Source organism: Malaclemys terrapin, chromosome 15, assembly GCF_027887155.1.
Source record: "Malaclemys terrapin pileata isolate rMalTer1 chromosome 15, rMalTer1.hap1, whole genome shotgun sequence".
Taxonomy (NCBI): Eukaryota; Metazoa; Chordata; order Testudines; family Emydidae; genus Malaclemys; species Malaclemys terrapin.
In genome coordinates, this window is record NC_071519.1 from 7,206,595 (window position 1) to 7,231,904 (window position 25,310).

At 44.7% G+C, this 25,310-nt stretch overlaps 2 protein-coding genes and 1 non-coding gene across 3 annotated transcripts in view; 1 reads left to right on the top strand and 2 right to left on the bottom strand.

The window, feature by feature from the left end:
- The window catches only part of LOC128822969 (zinc finger protein 501-like), a 348,938-nt gene that overhangs the window by 229,006 nt on the left and 94,622 nt on the right, over nt 1-25,310 (bottom strand). The window lies entirely within an intron of this gene.
- LOC128822950 (zinc finger protein 501-like) lies at nt 585-9,214 on the top strand. Its single transcript, XM_054004848.1, has 5 exons — nt 585-655; nt 2,524-2,612; nt 3,291-3,417; nt 7,711-7,854; nt 8,166-9,214. The coding sequence occupies exons 2-5, from the start codon at nt 2,535-2,537 to the stop codon at nt 9,212-9,214; spliced, it is 1,398 nt and encodes a 465-aa protein (XP_053860823.1). The 5' UTR covers nt 585-655; nt 2,524-2,534.
- Nucleotides 14,294-14,366, bottom strand: TRNAV-AAC (transfer RNA valine (anticodon AAC)). Its single transcript has one exon. It is a non-coding gene; the product is annotated as a tRNA-Val (tRNA).

Here is a 25,310-nt window from a genome sequence, read left to right on the forward strand (position 1 = left end):
TTGGCTGCAGAACAGCGGGGGTGGGCGTATCTTGGGGAGGCGGGACAGAGGGTTAGAAACTGCCTGGTGCTGTGCCAGGGGCTCTGTCTGGGCTTCCATCACTTGCTCCTGGGATTGTTGCCATACCCAGTGCACAGAGCTGGGGGGGGGAGGGGAGGATCCCCAGCACTAGGTCAGGGGATGCCAGGCAAGTGGAGTAAGGGGCCCCGCTGTGAACCATCAGGGGGTCCCGCTGGGGGGAGGAGGGGATCCCAGGCAAATGGCATGGCAGATCCTGCTGAAGGGCAGGCGGGGGTCCTAGGCAGGCGGTGAGGGACTGCGTTCCCAGTGGGAGATCCCTGGCTTCTGGGGGCTCTTGGTGGGGGAAAACTTTTGGGATTCCCAGCCTGGAAGTGATTGTCTGGTGGAGGTTCTCTGGCCGGTGGGTCTCTGAGGTTGTATCTGGGATCCCTGTCCAGGGACTCTGGCAAATGGGTCCTAGGGAATATCTGGTGGGACCCTGGCTGGGGTTCTGGGTACTGGAGAGTGTTTGGGGGCTCTGGGGGCTGCTACTAACCATGCTTCTTCTCCCTGATCAGCTTGTGCCAGAATCCTGGGAGCATTCCCCGGCTACGCCCAGTCACCGTGATAACTTTCTATCCACTTATCATACACTGTGAGTGTGAAATCACAGATTTTGCTTTTCTCCTCTCTTGAAAACTGCAGGAACTTCCGGTTCTATTAGGAAAATTCATGCCCCCCATCCTTGTCCTAGTTCTGGGGGGGGTGAGGGAGGTGGGAAGTGAGTTAGCACTGCCATACAATGGTCTCTTCCACAGCATTCTGGATTCATTCTTTCTGAAATCTGGTTTCATTGAAATCACTGTTAATCCAGAGTCACTGTATGGAAAGACAAGGAGTGACTCCAGATGGACAGTGGGGCAAATGAGATTAGTAATTCTCCCTGTCAAGAGGTGCTCTCATTAGCTGCTCTCCCCCGAGAGCTAAAGGAGGGAAGGCTGCTCAAATGCTTTGTCCTTCTCTGCACAGGATATTGGGGTTCAGCTTCCTGGGTCACACGCTGCAGCCTCCATTGTGATCTGGGAGACCAGGCTTAGGAGCTGCTGCCCTCCCAACGGGGGTTCAGTGTGGGGAAGTGACCTTAATTAAATTTTCTTCTCTGCCCGGCCCAGGTGATAACTTTATCCAGCTGGTACTAGCCCCATAGGGAACCCCTGGGCCCTGTTAATGCTAAATTCTGAGCCAGAGACTCCTGGTAACTGAAAGACCTCAGGGAAAGTGCTTGGGACTGGCATGAAAGTGACTCTGCACAAACAGCCCCTTCTCATTTCTCCTCCCATTAGCAATTGCCAGGAGAAAATCCAGCCATGGGAGAGCAAAGAACCCAGGAATGGAACTTTCCCAGCCAGATGGGCAGGGAGAGGGGACAGGGAAAGGAGAAAGAAAGAGAGACTGAAAGGGGCTGTGTTAGAGAAGAGTTTTGAGAGAGATTTCCAGATCTCTAATCTACTGAGAGAGATGTATTACTGCATGCTGGGTAGAGTTACTTTGCTGTGCACAAGATGAGGATCAGACAGAGGAAAACCCAGTTCCTGACTCCATATCCCTCCTGCTGGGGTGTGGCTGCCCTGGGGTCAGTGTCAGAGGGAATTATCGAAAGTGACTCCTTCACTTCTGCTTTTTTCTAGTCTTGTGTTCAGAGACTGAGGCCTGGTCTACACTGGGGGGATGAGGGGGGATCGATCTAAGTCAACAAAGAGTCCTGTGGCACATTATAGACTAACCGATGTATTGGAGCATAAGCTTTCGTGGGTGAATACCCACTTTGTCAGGCGCATGTAATGGAAATTTCCAGAGGCAGGTACAAATATGCAGGGAAGAACTCTATGCATATGAAGAAGTGAGGTTTTTGCCCACGAAAGCTTATGCCCAAATAAATCTATTAGTCTTTAAGATGCCACCAGACTCCTTGTTGTTCTGGTGGTAATGAGGTTAGTTCAATCAGGGAGGATGAGGCCCTCTTCTAGCAGTTGAGGGAGGAGAAACTGCTTTTGTAGTTGGCTAGCCATTCACAGTAGCTGAAGTGGACGTACTTAGATCGACTTACCGTGGTGTCTTCATCACAATCAGTCAACTGCTGCCACTCCCCTGTCAACTCTGCCTGCGCCTCTTGCCGAGCTGGAGTACAGAAGTCTATGGGAGAACACTCGGGGGTCGATTTATCACGTCTAGACTTGATGCAATAACTCGACCCCCGTTGGATTGATCGCTGCCTGCTGATCCAGCAGATAGTGCAGACATACCCTAAGTTACGGGATGTGGGGAGGGAGGTTAAAAATGTGTCTGTGGGCTTAGCCTGGCAGGAGGGGCCAGATCTACACTGTAATAAAGAGATCAAGCATTTTCTCAGCATGGCAGAATCTAGGATGTCTGTCTGCAGGGAAAGGGCCTGGGGGAATCGTGCTGTGAAATTAACTAAAACCTGTTCTGAAACCTCCACAACTGCCCTTCCCACCCAGACAGGCTGCTGAACGATGTCCATGTTTCGCTCCAGCTCATCCCATCCTCCCGTGGGACAGGGGAGAGAAATGGCTGCAGAGGAGCCAGTTCAGGTAGGTATTATCAGGGGATTGCTGGTGGGAGAGGGACAGCAAATACACCGGAGATGGGAAGGTTTGCACAGTCTGGTTTGGAGGTTGGAGCAGGGCAGGAAATGCACAGGGTGGAGAAAGGGAGGAGGACAGGGTGTGGCAAACCTGCTGGGAGTTGTTTAATGAGCAGCCTAGATTCTAGGAACAGACCCATGAGGTTCGGAGGTGGAAATGCTCTAATTTGTGGAACAGAAAATAACCCACCTACATGGAGCTAGAAAAACTGACCAGACTCATAGTGCTGGAGCCTGATCCGACTAACCAGCAGCTGCTGTGAGAGATGAAGGGGCACTCACCAGTCAGGCTTAGGGGAGATTCCCCTCCCTTCATATCCAGCTCCTCACAATGAGGAGGGTATTGGGCTTCCTACCAGGGAGCTCTTCCTGGACCCTGCTAGGGGCTCCATCTCCTGTATCAGTCTGTGGCTAGTAGATGTGTGATGGATCTGCTGGGAGAGAGGAGGGGCTCTCTCTTCATCCCCTCACCCTGGTGTTTCCTGGATGCTCTGAGCAGTGTGGGACTCTGTTGACTGTGATCCACCCAGAGCTTCTATTTGATTGGCTCCTCTCCCCCACGAATAGTGGGGCTATGAGTGGGGCAACAGGTACTGAGGTACAGGTTAGACTCTTACTCTTTCAGGGGCCGGTGACCTTCGAGGAGGTGGCTGTGTATTTCACCAGGGAAGAGTGGGCTCTGCTGGACCCCACTCAGAGAACTCTCTACAGAGACGTCATGCAGGAGAACTATGAGAATGTGACCTTGCTGGGTAAGGGTTACTGTCCCCTCGGTTCTTGGAAGGGGAAATTAAGAGATAAGGTTCAGCCCCACAATGCCACTTCTACTCTGTCCTGTTTCAGCATCACCCCAATATGCCAGTGACACACACTACCAGAGACCCTCCCCTGCTGCAGAACACTTTGGGGACAGAGCACAGGAGCAGTATCGCACAGTGTCAAATATCTCCTGTTTGCACAAGTAAAACTGGGGGTTAGGTCCAGCAGAACCAACAGAAGCTTCCTACCCGTGGTCTTCTCTCAAACCCTGAGCATTCTCCACCCAAACCAGAATGTGCTTGGGGTGTAACAAGCAGGCTGCTGGAGTCAGAGCTGCTGGTCCAGGGTTTCTTAACACACATACACTCAGAGCGTCCTTGAATGCTGGCTGGGAGTATCCAGATGGGAACTCCAGCAGCAGAACATTGAATCTCACCCAGGATTACAGATCACACAACTCCTCACTGATCTGGATTGCACCCAAGCATGTGAAAATGGCTTAGGTTGGTAGTGAAACTTCCAGAAACCTGGTGAGTGTTGCTCCTCCTTCACCATGTGTAATAGTCACAATCTCTCTTCTCTGCAGGGTCCTTGGATTTTTGAGTCCCTCATTCCCAAAGTCACGTGACCTGATTCTTATTTTTCACATTTTGCTTTTCCAGACTAATTAGAGTCTGTTGCTGCTGAATTACAGCTTCTAATTTCCCAGTGTTCTCCACACTCGGGGATTTTTCCTACTCCATCCCATTACACTGGACTCACTAGATTCCCTAGTTCATGAGAACGGCCATACTGGATCAGACCAAAGGTCCATCTAGCCCACTATCTTGTCTTCCAACAGTGACCAATGCCAGGTGTCCCATAGGGAATAAACAGAACAGGTAATCAACAAGTGATTCATCTCCTGTCGCCCATTCCCAGCTTATGGCAAACAGAGTTTAGGGACACTATCCCTGCCCATCCTGGCTAATAGTCATTGATTGACCTATCCTCCATGAATTTATCATGTTCTTTTTTTGAGCCCTGTTATACTCTTGGCCTTCACAACATCCTTTGGCAAAGAGTTCCACAGGTTGACAGTGTGTTGTGTGAAGAAATACTTCCTTTTGTTTGTTTTAAACCTGCTGCCTATTAATTTCATTGGGTGATTCCTAGTCCATCCGTTATGAGAAGGAGTAAATAACACTCCCTTATTTACTTTCTCCACACCAGTCATGATTTTATAGACCTCTCTCATATCCCCCCTTCGTCTCTTTTCCAAGCTGAAAAGTCCCAGTCTTTTTAATCTCTCCTCATTCAGAAGCTGTTCCATATCCCTAATCATTTTTTTGTCCTCTTCTGAACCATTTCCAATTCCAATTCTTTTTTGAGATAGGGCAACCACATCTGCATGCAATATTCAAGATATGGACATACCATGGAGGCAATAGGCTATTTTCTGTTTTATTATCTATCCCTTTCTTAATGATTCCCAACATTCTGTTCACTTTTTGACTGCCGCTGCACCTTGAGTGGATATTTTCAGAGAACTATCCACAGTGACTCCAAGATCCCTCTCTAGAGTGGAAACAACTAATTTAGACCCCATCATTTTATATATATAGTGGGGTTATATTTTCCAATGGGCTGCACTATGTGCTATCCTGACATCTAGTACTGTTGAGATCATGCATTCGGTCATATCCCTGCCCTTCCTGTTCTCTTTCTCCACTGAACCCCACTAGTCCATGCTTACTGTTCCCAGCTTCCCCAAGACACTCTCCTTGTCTCTGGACCTCTCTGTCAGCAAGAAGCAGAGCCAGGGAGACTTGCCCTCTGTCTGGAGTCTTCGATTTCTGGGACATGGATTTACTTTCTCTGTGTTTTAGGAGACTCTTCGAAATTGAGTGTCTGTGACATTAACCACAGTACAATCTGGACTCTTGAACAGCTGTGTCCCCTCAGCTCCCCAAGCTGGGGTGCCTTTTACACTGCTCTACTGTGAGAGCAGCCACTCCTGGGCAGTTAACACACAGTCTCCAGCTTGTAACTCGCTCCCAGCTACATAGTATTGAGTGCTGCTAGTCAGTGACTCCCAAATTACAGTACACCACAGGAGAACTCCAGAAAATTCTCTGGTCCCAGACTTCCCCCAGAAATGTGCATCTTGCACTGTCCAACACACTACTGAACAATGCAAGCTCATATGAAGTCTGTCATTTCATCAGTGGAAAATGACATGCACCAACCTTGTTATCCCGAATGGAGTTTCCAACACACTTTAATCCAAACACACTGGTTAGATAAAACAATAAAACAAGATTGTTAACTACTGAAAAAAAAGATTTTCAGTAACTACTGGTAATGAGGCATTAAAGTCAGAATTGTTTACAAAAGAAATGCAAGATAAAACACAAACTAATGTCTAACTTAACAAGCTAAAACAGATTCAAAGCAAATGTTTCTCTCACCATATGCTGAGACAGGCTGGCTTTCCTTTCAGCCAGGACTCCCCCATAACCCACCCCGCTACCCAAGTTTAGTTCTTCAGGAGTTGTCATGAGCAGAGGGAAAGGGGAGAGAGAGAGAGAGCGTCTCAAGCATTTTCCTCACCTCTTTTTATAATTCAGTCCTTTGTACTAGAAACAACTTCAGTTCTCAGCTGAGTCATGGTGACAGTCTGTCTGTTGTAGACATGAGTTTCAAGAGGTCCCTGTGATGGAATGTAAACATCTTCTTCACACCTTCCCCCTACCAGAGAATGGCTATGTGACCAGCTGTTTGTCTTGCTGTCTCTGAGGAACTGGTCTGTGGGTGTTCCCCAGAATTGTAACTTTTTCAGTAATATCATAAAGTAAAATTTCATAACTTTACATAGCGTTGCTACACATATTTTAACAGGAGAATAATATTCAGTAGATTATGCAATTTCAAGTAATACCTCACAAACTATTCTATGTACAAAATTGATCATAATTTCCTAGAAGAGTGAACATGGAGTACAGACTGATACAGTGTCTGTCTGTGTGTGTTCCCAGCAGATATGTGAGTATTTCAATCCCTCATGAACAGAGAGTTCAGCATCTTCAAGGACCTGGAGAGCTGGTCCTGGGAATTCACTGGTTTACTAAGTGTGACACTGTCTGGAATTGTGAGACACTTTATTATATTATTATTATTTTATTATTAATACTAATATGATAAAATTGCAATGAATCGTGCTAGATATGCCATGTAAGGTGTCAGTGAAAACGTTATGATTTTTCAAGTATGATCATTTTGTTTCTATTTGTATCACCATTGTATTGTGGGATATAGATATGTGGGGTATATCTGTATTTCTAGACTTGTGTAGTGTTTCTGGGTGACACACCCAGACATATTGGCATCAGCACTGCTTAGCCTGTTGGATGACCCATTCAGGGTCATCAGCTGTACAATGAGTCCATGGAAAGGACCAAGAGGATACACCTATTGAGTCAGCAAGACATGCAGGGATATGCCTGTGTACTGAGAACTCCAAGGCTTTTCCATGCCATGTTCTGTGAAACTTGTGTTTGGGACACAGGAAGTAGAAGCCACATGGCAAAAGGAATATAAAGGGTAGCTGCATCATCTCCATTTTGTCTTCAATCCCTCTTCCTACCTCTGGAGCAACTTCTCTACAAACTGAAGCCTTGAACAAAGGACTGAATGACCCATCCAATCTGTGGATGTGTTCCAGATGGACTTTCAAGCCAGCAGCTCACCAATATATCTAAGAACCCGATATATAGATTTTGGAATGTATCTGATTGCCTTCCCATTTAACTTTCTGTCTTTCTTCTAAACCTTTAGTTTAGATGCTAAAGGATTGGCTGACAGTGTGGTATTTTGGGTAAGATCCAAACCTATCGTGACATGGTATTGTGGCTGACTCTTTGGGGTCAGAAGAACATTTTGTTTATGTACGCAGAGTTTTTAAATAACCTCTCACTGTACTGGACCTAAGTGCTGATTGGGAGTCAAAGAACTGGAATGCAATAAAGGGGGCTGTGTGATTACTTTTTTCTGCTTCTCGATAACCAGTGTGGGGGATCAGAAGCACAGTTTGTGACTTCTCGGTGAGTTTAACTTCAGTGTTAACCACCAGTTTTGGGAGCATCTGCTCTCCCTTTTTCAGCTTGCCTTGACTTTGGCATTTTCAGTGAGGACTGACCCAGGCACACCAACTCACACTAAGCACTGAAGATAAATTAATAGAATGTTTTTTATGACCAAGTCTTATGAAATCAACTGACATCCTTTGTTTTCTTTCATCTGAGCAGGGTTTCCAGTTTCCAAATCAGATGTGATCTCCCAGCTGGAACAAGGGGAAGAGTCATGGGTCCCAGACCGCCAGGGTTCAGAGGAAAGAGGGATCCTGAGAGATCCCTGCACAAGTGAGGAAACATTAAACCAACTCAGAATCTGTAAGTGCCTGAAGGAAACATCTGGGATATGCTACAAAGCCCTCAGTTCATTATTGTCCCTAGTAGGGGTAAGGGTAAATATAGCTCATTGCTTCCTATAAATCTTAGCAGACACCATCACTAGCTTCCTCCCTTCCCCCTGCGAAGTTGGATGGGATGTGAAGGCTGAATTGATCCCCTCCTCTCTCCTGTTTGGGGGGAAGAGTTTGAGGGAGTTCAGTTCCTGATTTTTATTTGACCTCTCTCCAGCACTTGTTTTGGTTTGGTCTTCCCCTTTTCATCCCTGTTTGAGGTTTCTGTCTCTATCACAGCAGGTGATGCAATGGTATGTGAGAAAGAGGAGCAGAATTCTCAGCACAAAAACGTACAGCAGGTGGAGAAACAAAGAGAATTATCACAAAGATCGAAACGGAATGTGTCCAGCAGTCATGAGCAGGGGAAATCCTGTGAGATTCATCAGGGAAACCAGCCAGGGGAGAAAGTGGGTAAATTTATTTCCTGTCGGGGAATTCAGAAGGGCCTCAAGGAAACCACAACACAGCAGGAATTCCTCAGAGGAAAGAGGAAAAATACATGCACTGAGTGTGGGAAAAACTTCACTCAAAGATCAGCCCTTTCTCAACATCAGAGAATCCACACAGGGGAGAGGCCCTATGAATGCCACGAGTGTGGGAAAACCTTCAATCGCAGCTCGCACTTTATTAGGCATCAGAGAATCCACACAGGGGAGAGGCCCTACAAATGCAGTGAGTGTAGGAAATGCTTCACTCACAGCTCAGCCCTTTCTCAACATCAGAGAATCCACACAGGGGAGAGGCCCTATGAATGCAGTGAGTGCGGGAAAACCTTCGCTCAAAGATCAGGCATTTTTCAACATCAGAGAATCCACACAGGGGAGAGGCCCTACAAATGCAGTGAGTGTAGGAAATGCTTCACTCACAGATCAGACCTTACTAAACATCAGAGAATCCACACAGGGGAGAGGCCCTATGAATGCAGTGAGTGTGGGAAAAACTTCACTTACAGATCAGGCCTTTTTAACCATCAGAGAATCCACACAGGGGAGAGGCCTTATGGATGCAGTGAGTGTGGAAAAAGCTTCACTAACAGCTCAGCCCTTTCTGAACATAAGAGAATCCACACAGGGGAGAGGCCCTATGAATGCAGTGAGTGTGGGAAAACCTTCAATCGCCGCTCAAACGTTATTAGGCATCAGAGAATCCACAAAGGGGAGAGGCCCTACGAATGCAGTGACTGCAGGAAAACCTTCACTCAAAGATCGCGCTTTTTTCACCATCAGAAAAACCACACAGGTGAGAGAACCTATGAAAGCAGTGAGTGTGGGAATACCTTCTCTTAGCACTCAGCCATGTTAGCCATTAGAGAATTTGCAAGAGAGATGAAGACCATAAAAATCTCTAGGGCTATCAGTACTTTTTTTTTTTTTAATACTTTTTGTGATGCCCACATAGTAACTTTTAAAACTGTTTGAACTATTTTCAGCACCCTTATCCCTCAGCTTATCCAGATGAGGGGACCATTTTTGCTTTTTGCAGTTTGCCCTGTTTTGAGGTGGACCCATTTGTCCTTTCTATCAACTCCATTGTCCCATGAGTAATTCAAGTGTGCCCTTCCTATCAGGAGCCAGGGAGCATCACATTTATACCATTTCTCCTATTACAATGTTAGAGTAACCAGTGATTCAGATTGTATCATTACCAGTTCTCACATTGCTCTAGGTTGTGCTGAAGAGCAGTTATACTGGGACCTTTTCAAATTTATATTTAAATGAAGAGGTGCAGGGGCAGGCAAAAGTGTCATTTCAGCCTCTGTGACACCGGAAGGAGATGGGGTGACTTAGAGATTCGCTCCTTCCCCATCACTGCAGAACTGTTACCTTCTGTCTGAGCCATGCAGAGTTTGTCTTCATCACATTCTATCCATCCACTTCTCAAAGTGTCATGTGATGAAGTGTTCTTAGTTGTCTCTGCTTGGAGATGATACTTTGACTTTATGGATGTATTTGAGAAAGGAAAGCAGATGGATTGAAAGAAGACAAAAGGACTCAGAAGGGAGTGAATGCTTATTGGTCCTGCCTGGTTTCAAAAACCAGTGTCCTCTTAGAGGTGAGGTGAGGCAAACATGAGAATCACCACACTACAGAAATCTAATACTGTTGGTCCTATTTAATAGAGCTTTCTTAGTGGCCAGTGCATCAGCTCAATCAGTTTTCCTTTGAAGAACAGGAAAACAAAGTGCATCACAAACTTCTTTTTTAATCAGAAATAATCAGAAATGCTGCAAGAGCTCCTCCAATTTGCCCATCTCACAAGGAGACAAAGCACAGCCAAATCTCCCAACCAACAAAGCTCACATCTGCTCCCCTTTCCATGGACATTTCCCTGACAGCTCCCAGGGACCCATTCAACAAGACAGGAAATCCAAATGCAGTAAAGTCAAGGGAAAGATTTTTCCCCACAGGTTCCACTGATGGGGAAGGGTCATTTCAGACAGAAAAGTTCAGTCATTTAATGCCAGAATACTAGGCTATAATATCCTTCCCTCACCTTATGTGGAAAGCAAGGAGATAGAACAACCACTCCTAACCAAAGAAACAGGGAACCGAACACAGAGTTTTTTGAACCCAAGAGCAGGGGGAAAGGCTTTTCAAAGGCAACCTACCCCAGGAGTGTCAGAGAAGGGAATGACTGTTTGCCTTAGGAAGTGTCTGTGGGAGGGAAACCTGCAGGTACTTAGGTCACTCCAGTCCAGCTTCTGACAAAAGCTTTTGTGGGAAAGGGCCTGGGATAGCCGAGGAGGACAAGGAGTGGAAACAAGGTGGCTGGAGAGAAGGTGGGTACAGCAGTTTAGCTGCTTCCTAAGTGCGCAGAGCTGATAAACCAGGAGCAGCACTAGGGGGCAGGCAAAGCTAAAGGGCCTGTCATTGTGAAACATACCAGCTCAAATGAGGTGGTGTCAAAACCCCTGGCTTGGGTTCTAGGACACAATTGCTCTCTGCTCAGTGGGCTCTCCTGTAAGAGCCACTAGATAGGCAGAAGAAGCGGAGAGGGTTGTGCTGCGGTAAATGAAGCCACAGGAGGATTGTTCCTCTTGGGATTTGTTTTGCTCTTGTGATCCTGCTGGAGAAACCTGAAGTGGTTTTTGAATTTGTCAGTGCATTAGTCTGGGCTCCAGTTGTGACAGTGAGCACAGGGGGGTCCTTCAGCCTCTGTTCCCAAGTTATAATTATAGGTGGTTTCTGTGGTGTAGTAGTTATTCTGTTGGTCTAACATGCAGAAGGTATCTGGTTCAAAACCAGCCAGGAATATTGGTGCTTCTGGCTCTTTTAGTCCAAGTCCTTTGTCAAATACATCTTAACTTCTATGCTTTCTTCTTCATTAGTTTTTCCTTCCATGAAACTTTTAACATCAAAAGGAGGGGGTAAATCTGCATGTTGAGGGAAGTAATAGATCATTATTTGGGAGATTACAGCTACTTAAAAAATCTGAGCATAGAAACGGTAGGATCTTAATTTAATTTAAAAAATCTGAAATAAATTTAAATTTAATAAAAAAAATAAATTTAATTAATGAATACACTAATAGATAAACTGATTACTAATTTAATATATTTAAATTAAATACAATTAAATAAATGTCATTTAATTTAATTGCCACACAACTGTGCTCATGAATTAAAATGAAACACATTTTTTTGATATTTTTGGAGAAAAGTTCTGTTCCATGTCCTGGAATTGAAACTGGGTTAAAGAGGTACTGTCACCAAGCTGCTATTGCTTCTAGATTGTCTCAGGCTACTTTCTGTCCAACTTGGGAAACTGGCCCAGTTTCTGTTCTCCTGTGGGAACAAGACCAGAGTGTGAATGGACCCCTGTGCTCAATGTCACAAACTGAACCCAATCAAAGGCACATGAAAATCAAAGCTTCCCACTGACTAATAGCAGAATGTGGGCATGTTTCCACTGTGCACCTCAAAGTCCAGGCTGCATGCCCTTTTACACAAATAGACATGTACAAATTATTTCCCCCCTTGCTAGATAGCCTAACCAACATTATAATAACAATAATAGACATTCAAGTTGACCCAAGATGAAAAACTGGGAGCTGAGTTATTCTGAAAATCTGGCTGTAGTGGCGGGTATGAGATCTTCTGAAAATTCTGGCCAACTATGTGTCTGGAACCTCTAAGAACCATCTCAACTTTTAGCATTTGAAAGGATCTGATGAAAAAGCCTTCCTTCTGTTGAACTCAGTACAGATTTTGTCCTTGATTTAAAATCACCATGTTTCACCTTGATCCCAAGTTTAGGTTTCAACACAATTTATTTTATTTTTATATGCAATGCAAAACAAATTCTCTCTAGACATTTGAACAGAGGGCTATATGTAGATCTGCCATTAAACCATGTTGCCTTTCACTTTGAGCAAGACGGCAACCTGTGGTATACAGGTGGAAGGTTATGAAATCTGGTTCTCCTCAGACCTCTTCAGTAGCTAGACTTCAGGAATGGAAGAGACTAATGATACTTCTCTCCAGATCGTTAATTCTGAAGACTAGTCTATAGAGCTGGGTGAATGTTTTTTGGATGAATATTTTATTTACTGAAATAATTTGGTGGCCCAAAAATGATTTATTTTTTTAGTTTTGTTTCAACAAGAAAATTGAAAAAAAAATCATCTTGGAGCAACCTGAACTATTATTATTATATAGGTTAGGCTAGCTAGCAAGCAAGGAAATAAATGATTTGACCAGCTCTACTTGCATGAAAGGTCCACAATGGGAACATACCTATGTTCTGTTCTTAGGCTGTTTGATTTTCACATAGTCTCCAAAACCCATCTGAGCATGATGAAGTATCACTTGAGGAGACAACAAGTGAAGAGGTGTTGAAAAGCTTCTTTCCCTGAATGGAAATCAAATCTGGGTCACGGTGGTGAAAGCGCCAAAACGTAAAGAATAAACTAGACCACCAGAGAGGTAACAGTGGGTGTTTTTTTTATCACCTATACTAGGCTTTCTCTGGCTCCTCTATCTAATTTTAGAACCTGGTCCTTTCTCCATTGCCCTGAGGGGATAAGAATGGAGGGTGAAGGATCCCCTGTGATCAGGATCACGAACTGAGCCCAACCAAAGGCTTTGACACAAACTCAAATGATGACAACTTCCTCCACAAGGATCACACGAGTAACACAAACAAACCCCAAGAAGAACAATACTCTTCTGCTTTCATTTAGGCCCATCACAAGCCTCTCTTCTTCTCCTTCCTCCTACCTAGGGGCTCTTCCAGGAAAACACATGGAGCCAATACTAACTCTTTCCTAGAAGCCCAGGGAGGGCTTTTGATACCACCTCACATGAGCTGACAGGAGTTAGATTTTGTGTAATGGGGCCCTTAGCTTTGCCTGCCCCCTAGCCTTGCTCTCTTGAGGCTCTTAAGTAGGAAATGTCTCTTCCTGTCTCTGAGATTTAGTAGAAGAGGAGGAGAGGACAAATTGACATTTCCATCATCCTCTGTGAGTGAGAGAGAATTTTCTCCTCTTCTATTCTAGCCTAGCTAAGAGAGGGGAAAATAACCCTTCAGGAGCTGACTGTCCCCCTTCAGTGATCTTTAGCTTCTCTACTTCTTCTTACATTGGCTCCAGCTCTGCATTGGGCATATGTGTACTTCCGTGTCATATCAATCCCAGCCCTTTTTATTGTCATGGAGATTGTTTCAGGCTGTGGACAGAGTCAGCTCTCTGCCTATCGACTAGATCACATGGTATTCATTTCTTGTATATTTCTTGAACTCCTCGTTACTGCATTTGTGATGATTTATAAAAACCAGCCTGAGAGTAAAACAAGATGGCAATAAAAATCAATATACTGTGCTAAAAATACCAGTGGAACAATAAGGAAATTTGTAGCTCAGAACTTGCGTTAACACCATTTGAAGACATGCAAGATGTTGAGTGTTCAAAAATCTTATGGAAAAATGTAATTTAAAAAGGGGAATGTGATGTTGTATGTTAAAAGGATGGGTTAGAGAGTTCCAATTATTATGTTCTGATTCCTCACACCCCTACTCTGCTTAGCCAGGAAAGTAGCGGAAATGTGATCATCAGTCAATAGATTTCTCTGACATGAAAATGATACACTAGGCTGGTTGTAGTTAGCTCAACATAAAGAAAAGTGAGGGAAAACTGCTGGCTGGGAGCTAAATACGCAGGACAAAGGGTTGGGATTCTTCTACGCTCAGATTTGCTATATAGCTAGCAGTCTCCCAAATGATGTTCTATTCCTTCCCTCAAAACGCAGGCTAACCCTCTCCTTTTGAACTTAAAGCTCCATGAAAGGAAAAAAATAATGAGGATGAAAGCGTAGAAGCAGTTGAGAAAGGACTTGTAGTGAGAGAAGACTAGAGAAGGGAAAGTAGTATTGTTTCTGCCTGGTTTCGAACCAGGGACCTTTTGTGTGTTAGGCAAATGTGATAACCACTACGCTACAGAAACCAGCTACTGTCACTTTAGGGTCCTTTTCTAAGGCTCTCTCAGGAGCCACTCCACTAGCTGATTCCCTTTGAACAATAGAGAAACAAAGGGTACCAAGTACTTATGGTTTTCGGATGAGTCAAGAAAAGGGAGTAGCATTGTCCCCCTCGGGTAGCCCTGTTCAATTCCAGGTCAGAAAGCAAAACTCTTCTGCAAAAATATAACAAAAAAAAAAAAAAAGGTTGTGTTTCACTATACTTCATAAGTACAGTTGTGTGGCAATTAAATGATGACCCTAAAGTTTCATAAAATCAAAGAACAGTAAACAAAAAAGGGTGGGAAATATGGATGTATTTGAGGAAAGGGCTTGGAATGAAGGAGACAAAAATTGATCTGTAGAGAGAAAAGGCAGTGTTTCCCCCTGGTTTGGAACTTCTCTCGCAACTACAGTAATAAAAGTGCTAAGCAAATGGTGTTCTATTGTTCCAAAGGAGATTGAAGTGAGGCCATTTTCTCCAGATAGAAGAAAATGGTCATGTCAGGAGTGGGATTTGAAGCCATGTCTCTATGCAGAGGGCAGAACACCCAAGAGAGAGGAAAAAAGAGTCATAAAACTGGTGGTTTAGACCAGTCCACCATCCTAATGCTACGAAGAATGTGACTTATCAACCCTAGTTTTCATTAATATTTGATGAACTCTTTAGGGAGGTCAAAATGGCACATCTCTTTCATCTCCAAAAGACCTTCTATAGCACAGCTGATTTTGGGACACACTCACCCAGACCTAAAGTTACAGGTTTCCTGGAGCTCCATGAGTTCTGAGGTGTTGTAATCTTCCTGCTCACATTTTAAGTGAACAAAAGATGGTTGCTAGCATTCTGAGAAAGTAATGGTGAACCTCAAAATCCTGCCCTGTGGGCCAGATAGTTAAGCAACCAGCACCCACAATCTCTACCACGATAGCATCCTGTCTGCAAGAACTCACTTATCTGGGGTCTGAAATCCTCATTTCTTTGTTGTTCTGTCACTGTAGTCCCCACTTCCCTATTGTTTGACTGTATAATCTCTGTCTGGTTCTGTGATTGTTTCTGTCTGCTGTATAATTAATGTGTTGGGTGTAAACCAATTAAGGTGGTGGGATATAATTGGTTAGATAATCATGTTACAATATGTTAGGATTGGTTAGTTAAATTTCAGTAAAATGATTGGTTAAGGTATAGCTAAGCAGAACTCAAATTTTAATATATAGCCTGCAGTCAATCAGGAACTGTGGGGGAAAATTAGAATTATGTTTTGCTGAGGGGAGGGGGATGGGAACAGGGAGACAGGCCAGAACTGGTGTCAGAACTGGGAAGGTTCTGGTGTCAGAACTGGGAAGGGGGATACTGAGGAAGGAAATTGGAATAATTTCTTGCTGGAAGTTTACCGCAATAAACATTGAATTGTTTGCACCTTTGAACTTTGGGTATTGCCTCTCTCTGTTCATGCGAGAAGGACCAGAGAATGGGAGGGTGATGGGATAAACCCTCTAACAAGTACGTCTTTCAGGGTGTGAAAAATCCACACACCCCGAACCAGTATAGTTAAGCTGACCTAAGCCCTGGTTAGATAGTGCTAAATGAAAGGAAAGATTGTTCTGTCAATGTAACTATTAGAGGGATGGAAAACTCCTCCACTTACTGTAGCAACTGTCTACTCCAAAGTCCTACAGCAGCATTTTAAGTGTAGCCAGCCTAAGAGTGAGACCAGATGTGGCTCTAGTTTGGCACTGTGGATGCTCAGGCACTAAGACAACAGCAACGACCATACACTAACATTTCTATAATTGGCAGGATTCAAACCTGCATCGGTAGACCCCAAGGGATATCTAATCCACTGCTTTCATCACACCACCACAACTACTTCATGGCCAAGTCCTTCACTACACAATGATTCTGTTCTCACAGAATTGTCACTTCAAATTGTTTGCTCAGACCAGCTCCCCCAGCACACTCATGGCTGTGCATTAGTGCAAGTGTGTCCATAGCTGAACAGCAAGAATTCCTGTCCATTTCCGTTCTGGTTGGAGCATGATTAGAGTGTGTTTGTGGTTAACGACATTGCTATAGTTATCTTAAGTGCCTATACACAAATGCAAGAAGCCTGTGAAACAAGCAGGGAGAACTGGAAGTCCTGGCACAGTCAGGGAACTATGATGCAATTCGAATAACATAGACTTGGTGGGATAACTCACATGACTGGAGTACTGTCATGGATGGATATAAACTGTTCAGGAAGGACAGGCAGGGCAGAAAAGGTGGGGGAGTTGAGTTGTATGTAAGAGAGGAGTATGACTGCTCAGAGCTCTGGTATGAAACTGCAGAAAAACCTGAGAGTCTCTGGATAAAGTTGAGAAGTGTGAGCAACAAGGGTGACGTCATGGTCGGAGTCTGCTGTAGACCACCAGACCAGGGGGATGAGGTGAACGAGGCTTTCTTCTGGCGACTAACAGAAGTTGCTAGATCACAGGCCCTGGTTCTCATGGGAGACTTTAATCACCCTGATATCTTCTGGAAGAGCAGTACAGCAGTGCACAGACAATCCAGGAAGTTTTTGGAAAGTGTAGGGGACAATTTCCTGGTGCAAGTGCTGGAGGAACCAACTAGGGGCAGAGCTTTTCTTGACCTGCTGCTCACAAACAGGGAAGAATTAGTAGGGAAAGCAAAAGTGGATGGGAACCTGGGAGCCAGTGACCATGACATGGTCGAGTTCAGGATCCTGACAGAAGGAAGAAAGGAGAGCAGCAGAATACGGACCTTGGACTTCAGAAAAACAGACTTTGACTCCCTCAGGGAACAGATGGGCAGGATCCCCTGGAAGAATAACATGAAGGGCAAAGGGGTCCAGGACAGCTGGCTGTATTTTAAAGAATCCTTATTGCGGTTGCAGGAACAAACCATCCTGATGTGTAGAAAGTCGTGCCTTACTAACCTAATTGCCTTCTATGATGAGATAACTGGGTCTGTGGATGAGGGGAAAGCAGTGGATGTGTTATTCCTTGACTTTAGCAAAGCTTTTGATACGGTCTCCCACAGTATTCTTACGAGCAAGTTAAAGAAGTATGGGCTGGATGAATGGACTGTAAGGTGGATAGAAAGCTGGCTAGATCGTCGGGCTCAACGGGTAGTGATCAATGGCTCCATGTCTAGTTGGCAGCTGGTTTCAAGCAGAGTGCCCCAAGGGTCGGTCCTGGGGCCGGTTTTGTTTAATATCTTTATTAATGATCTGGAGGATGGTGTGGACTGCACTCTCAGCAAGTTTGCAGATAACACTAAACTGGGAGGCGTGGTAGATACACTGGAGAGTAGGGATCGGATACAGAGGGACCTAGACAAATTAGAGGATTGGGCCAAAAAAAGCCTGATGAGGTTCAACAAGGACAAGTGCAGAGTCCTGCACTTAGGACGGAAGAATCCCATGCACTGCTACAGACTAGGGACCGAATGGCTAGGTAGCAGTTCTGCAGAAAAGGACCTAGGGGGTCACAGTGGACGAGAAGCTGGATATGAGTCAACAGTGTGCTCTTGTTGCCAAGAAGGCTAACAGCATTTTGGGCTGTATAAGTAGGGGCATTGCCAGCAGATCGAGGAACGTGATCGTTCCCCTTTATTCGACATTGATGAGGCCTCATCTGGAGTACAGTGTCCAGTTTTGGGCCCCACACTACAAGAAGGATGTGGAAAAATTGGAAAGAGTCCAGCAGAGGGCAACAAAAATGATTAGGGGTCTGGAGCACATGACTTATGAGGAGAGGCTGAGGGAACTGGGATTTCCAGAAGAGAAGAATGAGGGGGCATTTGATAGCTGCTTTCAACTACCTGAATGGGGGTTCCAAAGAGGATGGAGCTTGGCTGTTCTCGGTAGTGGCAGATGACAGAACAAGGAGCCAATGGTCTCAAGTTGCAGTGCGGGAGGTCTAGGTTAGGAGGGTGGTGAAGCACTGGAATGCGTTACCTAGGGAGGTGGTGGAATCTCCTTCCTTGGAGGTTTTTAAGGCCCGGCTTGACAAAGCCCTGGCAGGGATGATTTAGTTGGGAATTGGTCCTGCTTTGATCAGGGGGTTGGACTAGATGACCTCTTGAGGTCCCTTCCAACCTTGATATTCTTTGATTCTATGTTGTTCACTCCCCACTTTGACAATTCAGACAGTCCCTTTCCTATTCAAATCTCCACCATATCCTTCCAATAGCAGGGGTCAGCATTTCTCTGGCGCACTGAATTTTTTCAGGGGGTTGGTGCCTGAACTCAGCCTTGCATTCAATCCTTGATGTTTCATGGACTATAACAGCAGCATAAAGAAAGAGCCGAGCCAATATCTCACTGTCAGAGGTGAAGGTGGCCACGTCCCCTCTGTCTGACTATTGCCATTGCAGGAGAGAAGGTTTCAGTAGAATTGAATGCCCTGGCTCAGACAAGAGACACAGGGAAGTTTTGCTGTTCATGGATCTATGCAAATGAAATTGTGTCTCTGTGTGAAATTGAGGAGGGAAATGAAACGTCGACATGGTGGCCCAGTGCCCTAACGAATGTGGGTGAGGGACTTGGGCTGGGAAATGATTTTACAGGAGTTCATATCAATTTATTGCCCTGATTAAAAGCTATGGCTAAAAGGCAGCCACTGTTGTTAGTACTTGAACCTGCATGGGGACACCCAAGTGGGTGTCAAGTCCATTGCCTTAACCAGGGCTAGTCAATTATTTTATCAAGATCCACATTTCTTGCTCAAGGTATAGTCAATGTCTAGACTCCAGCGAAAATAATACACTGATGATAACACTGCTCTACAGCCAAAATGCTTCTGAAATAAATGTAGTCAAACTTTACTAATTCTGGGTCACTGAGAACGAAAATGATGCTTAAAATTGTTGATTGGCTCTAGTTTTCAAGATATGCTATTGGGTCAGTATATATGACCCTTGACTTGGGAATGGCGGAGGGTAAGTGAGTTATAAAGGGAAGGGATCTCAATTTAAACCAGAAATGACTAAAATACATCTTTGACTGGATCTATGAATAAATCTATGACTGGGTTTGGACAGTACTTGCTTTTTAGGCAAAACAATGAATGATGCAATCTGAAGCTGGTATTGCGTCATACATGATATGAAATGCATCATGTTATTCCTAGAAGTCATGGATGATGCAATCATAACGAAGCTTACATCACTCTACTGAAGAAATTGCCCTATATCAGCTCTAGAAATCATACAGTGTCGTGCTCTCTTATTTGTCAGTGTTTGATTTTGCAAAGGGACACATCTCTGTTTAGCCAAAGTGAGCAGAGATGCCTTGTACTTGTGTGAACAGTGCAGATAACTTCTGCTATGTTTGTGGTGAAGTGTCTTTTGCATCACAAAAGCACAGTATAACCACTATGATTAAGAAAGCCTATCACCTTTATTTTGGCTGCAAAATTGGAGATCAGGACAAGAGGTGGGCCCCACACATATGCTGCAACACTTGTGCAACAAATCTTCGCCAGTGGTTGAACAGGAAAAGGAAATCTGTGCCTTTTGCAGTGCCAATGATTTGGAGAGAGCCAACAGATCATACCAGCAATGGTTACTTCTGCATGGTGCCTCCAGTTGGGAAAGGTGTGTCAAAGAAGAAAAAGTGGACTGTGCATTATCCAAACATTCCATCAGCTATACGCCCAGTACCCCACGGAGAAGGACTGCCGGTTCCTGATGCACCAGAATCATTCTCACTTGAGTCAGACGAGGAAAAAAGGAAGAGGATGAAACTTCTGGTCCTGAACCATCAATGTCACAGGACCCACATTTTCTCCCATCCTCCTCTTCTGAACCACATCTCATAACACAAGGTGAACTGAATGACCTTGTCAGGGATTTGGAACTACCCAAGAGTAAGGCAGAGCTGTTGGGCTCCAGACTACAGCAGTGGAATCTCCTGGCAGGCGATGTTAGGGTTTCCATGTTCCATGACCATCAAAAGGATCTTGTCCCATTCTTCTTCATGGAAGGTGATCTTGTAGCCTGCAACAACATCGATGGTGTGATGGCAGCCCTCAACATCGTTCACGATCCAGATGAGTGGAGACTGTTCATTGATTCATGGAAGACGAGTCTTAAAGCTGTTTTACTGCATAATGGCAATGTTTTGCCATCAATTCCAGTTGGTCATGCAGTCCATATGAAGGAAACCTATGACAACATGAAACAACTTTTGAGGTGCATAAACTATGACCAACATCAGTGGCAGCTTTGTGGCGATTTGAAGGTTGTTGCTCTCTTGCTTGGTCTGCAGACTGGATACACAAAGTACTGCTGTTTTCTCTGCGAATGGGATTGTCATGCAAGAGATTCCCACTACATCAAGAAAGATTGGCCACTCCGACAGTCATTGGAGCCTGGGAGAAAAAGTGTTCAGCATCCATCACTTGTTGAATCAAGGAAGATTTTGTTACCACCCTTACACATCAAGCTAGGTCTGATGAAGAACTTTGTCAAGGCCATTGACAAAACACAAGCAGCTTTCAAGTACCTCCGTGGAAAATTTCCAAGGTTAAGTGAAGCTAAGATAAAGGAAGGTGTCTTTGTTGGTCCTCAAATTGGTGAACTTCTTCGAGATGATGCATTTGACCATGCACTGCGTGGCAAGGAAAAGACTGCATGGAAAGCCTTCCAGTTAGTGGCAATAAATTTTCTCGGAAACAACAAGGCAGACAACTACAGGTTGTTGGTGGAAAACCTCCTCAAGGCATACAAAAGCCTTGGTTGCAACATGTCACTAAAGATACATTTTTTGCACTCTCATCTAGATTTTTTTCCACCGAACTGCGGAGCAGTGAGCGACGAGCACGGTGAGCGATTTCACCAGGACATTGCAACAATGGAGAAACGCTATCAGGGCAAATGGAGCCCATCAATGCTTGCAGACTATTGCTGGACAGTGACAAGAGATGCTCCATTTAATAAATACAAGAGACAAGCCAAGAAGCGCTGAGTAGACACTGAATAGGACTAAATTATGTACATAATAGTTTTTTGCCTTTTGTTTCATAATAAATTTTATTTATATAACCCTTTTGCTGATTTTTAAAGTGTTACATAAACAGGACAGGTGAAATATTATCATGTAAAGCAACCATAAATACATGAAAAGACCTAGGTTTACAATTTATGATTAAAACTCTACTATTTACACAATATACATAGACATAAAATGTAAAAACTTAAATATCTTAGAAACAGTAGCCAATCAGTTGTTTTAATTGTCATATTTGAATTCAGCACATCAAAATACATAATAAATAGCATATTTTATCTCTGAAGCAGACGACTTCTCAAAAATTGTAGACCAGTGTAATAAGAAGAATATAGAAATATTTTGCAGTCACTATGGGCATAACTATGATGATTGTTTCACTCTTTATATATGGGACCACCATCTTTCCCTTTAGTCTTGTAGTTTAACAAGGGTAAAACTAAACATCTCTTCAGATACAAGGGAGTGTTTGTGTTCATTCCTGCTAGCTACACAGGGGTTTGATGTAGCTGCTTTCAATCCTCTGGCTCTGCTGGGATAAGTAACATTTCAGGCTGTTACAGAACTGAAAAAGGGAGATCATTTTTGACAGGTTATGCCTCCTCTTAAAGGTGTTTGTCTGGCTGGCAGCCCTGGTTCCCAGGTCTCTCCTGAGGGAAGAAAGTTTCTGTGCAAAATACCAAAACTTTTAACAGAGAGGAGGGAAAGGCAATGGCCACATGATGGGGCCAGTATGTACCACAACATGGTTCTTTTATGTGGGATGACTCTGAACACTGATCTCCACTCCCTTGGATTTGAAGAGATGTTTAGTTTTGCACTTTGGAACCTTTAAGGCTGAAGCAATTTTATGGATGGTGACACTACGATTGAAGGGTTATTTAATGTTGTAAAAATTGTTAAAAACACTTAGCTTAAACTTGAACTGCCTGTTATTAAAGGCTGGTTTCCCCACGTCAGTTCCATAAGCTCTGCTAGAAATGCCCTGGGTTCTCTCATGCCTCGGTGGGAACTAAAGGGAATTGTCCCATGCTGCCCTTGGCTCCAGGCTGATTTTTCTGGGGAGGGGATGTAGAATTGATTTGTTCGCTGTTGAAAAGGGAGCCAGGCCAGTTCTCAGGGAACGAGAACTCCCAGCAACTTCCCAGCCCAACCCAAGCTGCTGCCCTGTCCCAGCCTCTGTTCTCCTCGGGGCCCTGCATGTTTGACTCTAGAGCATGCATGGAGCAGCAGCTAAGGCAGAGGACAGCATGGGCTGGGCAGATGTTAGGAGCATAGCACCAGAGGCCTCTACTGGCTCCCTCCTCAGTCCCCACTTGCACCCCTGGACAGCAGCCTGGAGCCAAGGGCAGTGCCGAGTGGGGGTTTCTCTTTTTTTCTCTTCCTGGGGTGAGCAGACACCTGGGGGTGTTTCTAGCAGAGCAGTTAGAACTGAATTGGGAAACCAGCTTTTAATAACAGGCAGCTCAAATTCAGACTAATTTTGTTAAAATTTTCTTTATAATGTAAAATAATTGAAAAGTAAACAGGCAGGAATGATTGGAACTCTTTTCTCCTAGTATTCCCGGCCGTAGAAAGAAATGGCTTTTAGGCTTTTCATGATACAGGAGTCATTTTCGTTCCCTGTTCAGAATCATTGTGCACAGAAGCCTGTTGTATTGCTTAGGTTCTGCTGCCATCGTGTGGCCATTTCCTTCCCCTCCTTTCTGTCCAAAGCACAGAGCCCAATTCCTCCAGGGAGAGAAGGACATCTTTCTTTTTTCTAGGCTGACCAGATGTCCCGATAAAATTGGGACGGTCCCAATTTTTAGGCCTTTGTCCCACGTCCCGACCGATGTTTGGTCACGATGCAATTTGTCCCGATATTTTGCACTCCTGTTTTTGTTTGTTCCACCAGTGGGACTCCGCTTTTTTTATTTTTCCCCTTGCTCTGCCGGCAAGACTCCGCTTTTCTTTTTTCCCCTTGCTCTGCCGGCGGGACTCCACTTTTTTTTTCTTCCCCTTGTTCTGCCGGCGGGACTCCATTTTTTTTTGTTTGCTTCCCCGGCAGGACCCCCTCCCCCCCATGTGTCCCGATATTTTCTTTATCCCATCTGGTCACCCTACTTCTTTCCTTCCTAAACAGCCCCCTTCCTTGGATAGCCCTTTTCTGGGATCTGGGTGGAGAATAGCCGTTTCTGAGGATTAATTTAACACCATATTTGGTGTTGATATATAAATTTTACAGCCAGCCTAGATCACTATGTACCTCTGCTCTGACCTGATTCATAACAGAGTCCAGAGAATTTTGCCCAGTGACTCCTACATCCATCCCATGATCTTCTGGCTGAACGAGGAGGGTTCATTCAAAAAGTCATCGTGTTTGGATGTAAAGGTGTGAAATGATGGGAAAATTGCCCTCTCTTTCAAGTTTAAATTTTGTAACTTCTACATCTAGACCAGAGTGGCCAACCTGAGCCTGAGAAGGAGCCAGAATTTACCAATGTACACCTTTGTATGTAACTACTTAGTCAATTGTGAACCTTCCTATCATTATCATTGTCACTTTGAAATAATTATGATGATGTACTTGGCTCTATATCCCAGTGTGCCCTGGATTTCTACAGGTTACATTAGCCAATCCAACCATTTGGCACTAGCAGAAGGGTACCTCTGTCTTGTGCCTGATTCTTGTACGGCTATAAAAGGCTGATAGAGGCCGATATTTTCCCCTCTTTTTAACCAGCACTAATACCAAGCTAGGCTAGGGCTGGGAAGAGAGAGAGAGAGAGCAATAGGTTTCTCCTCTTGTTTCCTGCTCTCTTTTTCTTGACTAGTTTCTCCTCTGCACCAACTTCCTATTGGTTTTTGTGAATCTGGCTAGCTCAGTTGGAAGGGCATCAGACTTTTAATCTGAAGGTCCAGGGTCAAGCACCTGGTCAGGTGATAAACTATTCCTCAAGATCTTAAAATCTGTCTTTCTGGAGTTCTCTTTGATGTTACTTTTTCTTTTCAGGATTTTGCCTTTCCTAGGCAGGTCCTTTGTGTGTGTGTGGGATTGAAGGGGCAACTTCCAGACATCCCCTATGTCCTTGCAGGCTGGAGGAATAAAGGCCTCTGGGCATATAGCTTCTTCCTCTGCTGCACACACACACACAAACACACAGAATATCCCTAAGGAATTAGAATCCCCTGCTTCCGTCCCCTGTCCTGCTGGATCCCCAAATGAGGATGCTCTTCACCCTGAACCCATGTCCCCTTTATTCCCAGTGCCCCTCAGTCCCAACCCACAGGCCCTCCTATGCTCACTGCTCCTCAGTCCCAACCAGAGCCTACTCCTCTTCACCCTTCGCCTCTGTCTCAACCCACAGCCTCCTCCTATTCCCAGTGCCCCTCAACCCCAACCCACAGCCCCCTCCTTTTAACAGTGCTCCTCAAACCCAACATCTCTGTGGCAGTGCAAGAGCTGCTAGCGTGGATGTGCTCTGGTGACACTAGGGGCATAGTGTGGACATGCAACGGCTGTTTAATTAAAACACTTTAACTAAAGCAGCATAACTCTACTGTGTAGACATAGCCTGAGAGTGAGACAAGACCCAGCTCCCGTTGAAACTAAAGAACCACAACTTCCTCTGTAGTTAGCAGGATTTGAACCTGTGTAGGGAAACACCAATGGCTTTCTAGTCCAGCACCTTAACCAATGGTTGCAACCACTTGCACTAGCTATGCCTCTCATGACACTCTAGTTCTGTTCTCACTGAGTGCTCAATTCCAAATGTTTCCTCACACCAGCTTCCACAACACACTTACTGCTGTGCCATTGTGTAAGTATGTCCAGGGCTGAACAGCAAGAATTACTGCTCATTTCCCTTTTGTCTGGTGCATGAGGAGAGTGTGTTTGCGGTTAATGATGTTGCTGTAGATTGTTGTCCATTTCCT